Source organism: Pholcus phalangioides, unplaced genomic scaffold (genome assembly GCF_987345545.1).
Source record: "Pholcus phalangioides strain wild (caught in Gottingen) unplaced genomic scaffold, Ppha-v1.0 ptg000011l_1, whole genome shotgun sequence".
In the NCBI taxonomy this organism is placed as follows: domain Eukaryota; kingdom Metazoa; phylum Arthropoda; class Arachnida; order Araneae; family Pholcidae; genus Pholcus; species Pholcus phalangioides.
In genome coordinates, this window is record NW_028301604.1 from 53,869,609 (window position 1) to 53,874,210 (window position 4,602).

The following is a 4,602-nucleotide window of genomic DNA, read 5'->3' on the forward strand; positions in this document are numbered from 1 at the left end:
CATACAAATTGATAAGATTGATATTAAAATGTTTTGTATCTTTTCCTGAACAGATTGGATGTATATGAAAAAAAAAGAGAAAGGCCAAGCCACGAGCCCCCCGACTCCCGGACCTTAGGGCTGGAGCCCTTCAGTCCCCCCCCCCCTTGTGGGGGGGGGGGGTAATCGGGATAGTTGTATAAAGTCGGAACGAACAAAAATACAAAAATGTCCCGTAAAATAGGACAAGTTTTCACACAACTTATGCTGTGAATTACAGGTCCATCGAATCATCTCAGATATTTTGCTGGTCCTTGGGTTCAGAAAGGTTGAGAAATGCTGCTCTATATATAACCTTTGAACACCCTTATAACCCCCTTAAGGGTTGAATTTTGAAAACCCCCTTCTTAGCGAGTCTTTACATCATAAAATAAACTGCTGGGCAAATTTCATATTTATAGTTTGAGCGGTTTCAGCTCAGCATGATTTTTTACATAACCTTTGAGCCCCGTTATGACCCCTGGATGATCGGGGATCGTTTTTATTTGTTTTCTTCCTTTTTATCAATTATTTGCATTATTACAGTTTAGTAAGATGACAACAGTGAGTCGAATTCTAACCATCATGGTGTTAAGTCACACATGTATTTTTGTGTTTGAAATAAATCTAACAGTGTGGTATGTCGGTTTATAATTCTGGGCAAGTAACCATGAAGCAAAGCTCCAAGAAATCAGCAGGCGTAAATTGTGAAACGAAATGAAATTTGTCCGTCGAGCCGGAACGACTCTCAATGCCTGGAGCTCCACTTTCATTGAGGACAAAACTGGGATGGATACTGGCTGGAAGGATACTAGCTAAGAGTAAACGGCAAGGACTCAAGGTTAGCTGCATTCAGACTCAACTACGAGATTCTCAATCGGTTTTGGGAACTGTAAGCGATTCCCTCCGAAAGAGAAGAGTTGTCCGACGAAATGATGTGTGAAGAAATTTACCTCTGCAGATGTCAAGCGATGTGATTCGGGACGATATATAATGAGTCTGTCATTCAAATCTATAATGGCTAAGTTGGGTGTATCAAGATCCATAGCAGTCAAACGATTCAAGACACTGCAGAGACCAAGCCAACCTGAACTCAGAAGGGAATACGTGTACTTCATGAACGAGTACCAAGAACTGGGTCATATGGAGTTCATTCCAGAATCAACATGAATACTCCTTGCATCGAGTATTTCTATATGTCGTATCATTGTGTCCTGCGAGAGCAGAGTATCACCACCAAACTCAAATTGGTATTCAATGCCTCGTGTAAGACGTCATCAGGTATCTCACTAAATCAAATTCTGCATTCGGTTCCGAGACTACAGGAAGATATCTTTGACGTTCTTATTCGATTCAGATCGCTTGCTGTTGCTCTCACCGCCGACATAGAAAAAATGTTTCGACAGATTTTCGTTCAGATGAATCACTCGGAGTTTCAACGCAAAGTGTGGAGAAACGATCCACATGAGGAGTTAAAGGACTATAGACTGACTACAGTTACCTGTGGTGCAACCTGTGCTCCGTTCTTGGCCATTCGAACAATTCTGCAGCTGATTCAAGATGAAGAGCGACAATTCCCAGATATTTCAAGGATCGCATCGAAGAATTTCGACGTCGATGATTTGCTGACCGGTGCTGCAACCATCAGTGAAGCAAGGACTTTGATAAATCAAGTGATAAAACTTACGCAAAGGGGAGGCTTCTAGTTGAATGAAGTGGAACTCTAACATCAAGGAAGTTATGGATGACCTTCCCCCGGAACTCCAAAATTCTACAAATCTGGTTCAATTCGAAAAACTCCCTTCACAAAAATTCTGGGAATTCTATGGAATACATGTGTGGATACCTTAAGTGTTCAAGTTGATGAAACTTCTACATATATTATCAAAAAAAGACAGCTCTTATCTCACTTTGCTAAGGTTTATGATCCTCTAGGTTTTCTAAGTCCGACCACTGTGATCCTAAAAATTCTAATGCAAGGTCTGAGAAAGGGTCATAGATGTTGGGATGAACCTTTTGACGACTCATATCTGGTCGAATGGAGAAAAATTATTAAGGAATTTTCTCTCCTGAAGGACATTTCTGTTTCCAGATTTCTCATGGAAAGTACAAGTACTGTCAGGAGTAGGACATTCATGGATTTTGTAACACATCATGTAAGACATATTCTGCTGTTTGTTACCTTCGTACTGAGTTTATAGATGATATAGTGAACGTAGCCTTGATATGTGCAAAGACAAAAGTTGCTCCATTGAAATCTACAACCATACCACGTCTGGAACTGTGTGGAGCAGTCTTGCTATCTAAACTATTCGAATGAGTGAATGGAACTCTGAATCTGGAAATCAGCAACATAATTCTTTGGACTGACTCGAAGACAGTGCCGTCTTAACTCATGGGCCCACCCGGGTACGGCCCGGGGGCATCAAGAGTGGAGGGGCCTCATAAAAATGAGATCTGATTAAAATTTACTAGAATTTACCACAGGGCCTCAGAAAAACCACTTGGCCCGAGGGCCCATGATGCTCTTAAGATGGCTCTGCTCGAAGATTATGCTTCATTGGATAAAATCGGATTCCACCAAGTGGAGGACATTCGTCGCAAACCGAGTGGAGCAGATTCAAATATCAAAGTAATCCAAAACAATGGTATTACGTGTCCGGCAAGGGGAGAACCCAGCCGATTGTACCTTCAGGGGGTTACCACCGTCTCAGCTGAGAGAAAATGTCCTTTGGTGGAAAGGGCCAAATTGGTTAAGTGAAAATGGTTTGGTGATACCATCCGATTCCGATCCTTCAGACAAGTTGTTGGAAGATGAATGAGAACTGAAGGTTCTGAAGGTCGGTGAATGCAAACCAATCTTTCGAAATCGTAGAAGAATGAAGTCTAATCAGCAAGTATTCATCGTTTACTAAACCCCCTTTCCAGGTTGAACCCTCCAGTGGTTGAATTTTGAAAACCCCTTCTTAGTGAGCCTTTACATCATAAAATGAAACTATTGGAGAAATTTCATAGTTATAGCTTCAGTGGTATCAGCTTGGCGATGATGAGTCAGTCAGGGGCTTATTTACTTATGCTTATCAGGAATCCGATCCATATTCGAATCGATTATGACAATATAACGATGAAAGGGAAATTTTGGTACTATCGGCATTACCCCTCCGATAACAAGCATCGTTTTTCTCCGAATATTCGGAGGAAGATACGGATAGGGGAGACCCACTACTTCAGCATCGGATAATAGCATTTTCTACTCGTGATGGCTCCGTTAGTGAAAAATTTATATTTCTTCGACTTGAAAATTTATTACGATGGCTAAAGTAGTGTTTTCCTTGGAAGAAATCTACTCATAACGAAGTGTAGTATACAGTGAAACCTCGCTACAACGATACTCAATGTAACGATATGAATCCCTCTACAACTATATTTTTTCAAGTCTAGTTTGAAATGTTTATATGTTTATACTCTAACTGCTGCCTCTTGATATAACAATAATTCCTCTTCAACGATATTTTCTTCTTGGTCCACCGAGAATCATTGCATCGAGATTTCACTGTATATTACTAGATGATATAAATTTATTATCCTAAAATTATATATAAAAAAAATAAATGAAGTAAAATTATAATCATCCAAGTGAAGTCCATCAAAATACTCAATGGGGGAGAAAACAATACGTTTTTTTATTCCGTATTTCTGTTATTTCGGTAGTTCTTTACGAACTGAAACACGGCTTAAAGAACTTCGATAAATTAATTATAATGCTGAAATATCCTAGTGAATAATATTACACATGCTGATATATATATATATTTATTTATTTATTTATTTATTATTATTTTTTTTTTGTTAATTATGAAAATAACTTCATGTGCTCCCTCAGTTTTCCATCTTGTCTATTAAAAAAAGGAAAAAATATCTAGTCAGTAGCCCCGCTAAAACACTTTCCATTTTTAACGTTAAAGAATGTGAAAAAAAAACAAACGACTTCTGCACGTGCAATAAAAATAGATAATTGCGTTGCCACCGTTGCCGAACAAAAAATTTAGTAAATGTATAGAAGTAGTTGTATATCCCAAGCTTAATTTTGATTCGTCACCAGTCGATCGGCCAAAGAGAACAATCGTCTTTTTTTTTTTTTAATAATAACGTGATCTACACGTATTCCCAAGGGATCAGTATGATCCGTCCAGAGAATTTGTTAGTGTTAGTAAACATCCATGCCCGAACCCAGACCTGCACAGTGAGAAGCCAGTTCCCTAACCACTCGACTGCCAGGTGGCAGCCCTGAGTGGGAAGCCATTTCTTTTATTTTTCTCTTTTTCACGTCATGTGATATTAAGGAGTAAGCTTAAGAATCATTCCTTGGTAACGTTTTTCGAATTGTTCATAAAGGGGCACAAGTCATGCTTATGAACCTATGCTCATAATTCGGATGGGATGAGAATAGTTTTTTTGACAAATTTTAAGAGTTAACTTCTCATATATATATATATATATTTTTTTTTTTTTGATACATGCTTCATTCTGCGTAGCTGATTTATATATATATATATATATATATATATATAAGGTTTTTTTATA

At 38.5% G+C, this 4,602-nt stretch overlaps 1 protein-coding gene across 1 annotated transcript; it reads left to right on the plus strand.

The window, feature by feature from the left end:
• The first annotated feature begins 1,184 nt into the window (after window positions 1–1,184).
• Window positions 1,185–1,724, plus strand: LOC149080566 (uncharacterized). The gene has a single exon (XM_089238791.1). It carries the CDS (start codon window positions 1,185–1,187, stop codon window positions 1,722–1,724), a length of 540 nt encoding a protein of 179 aa, XP_089094917.1.
• The last annotated feature ends 2,878 nt before the right edge of the window (window positions 1,725–4,602 follow it).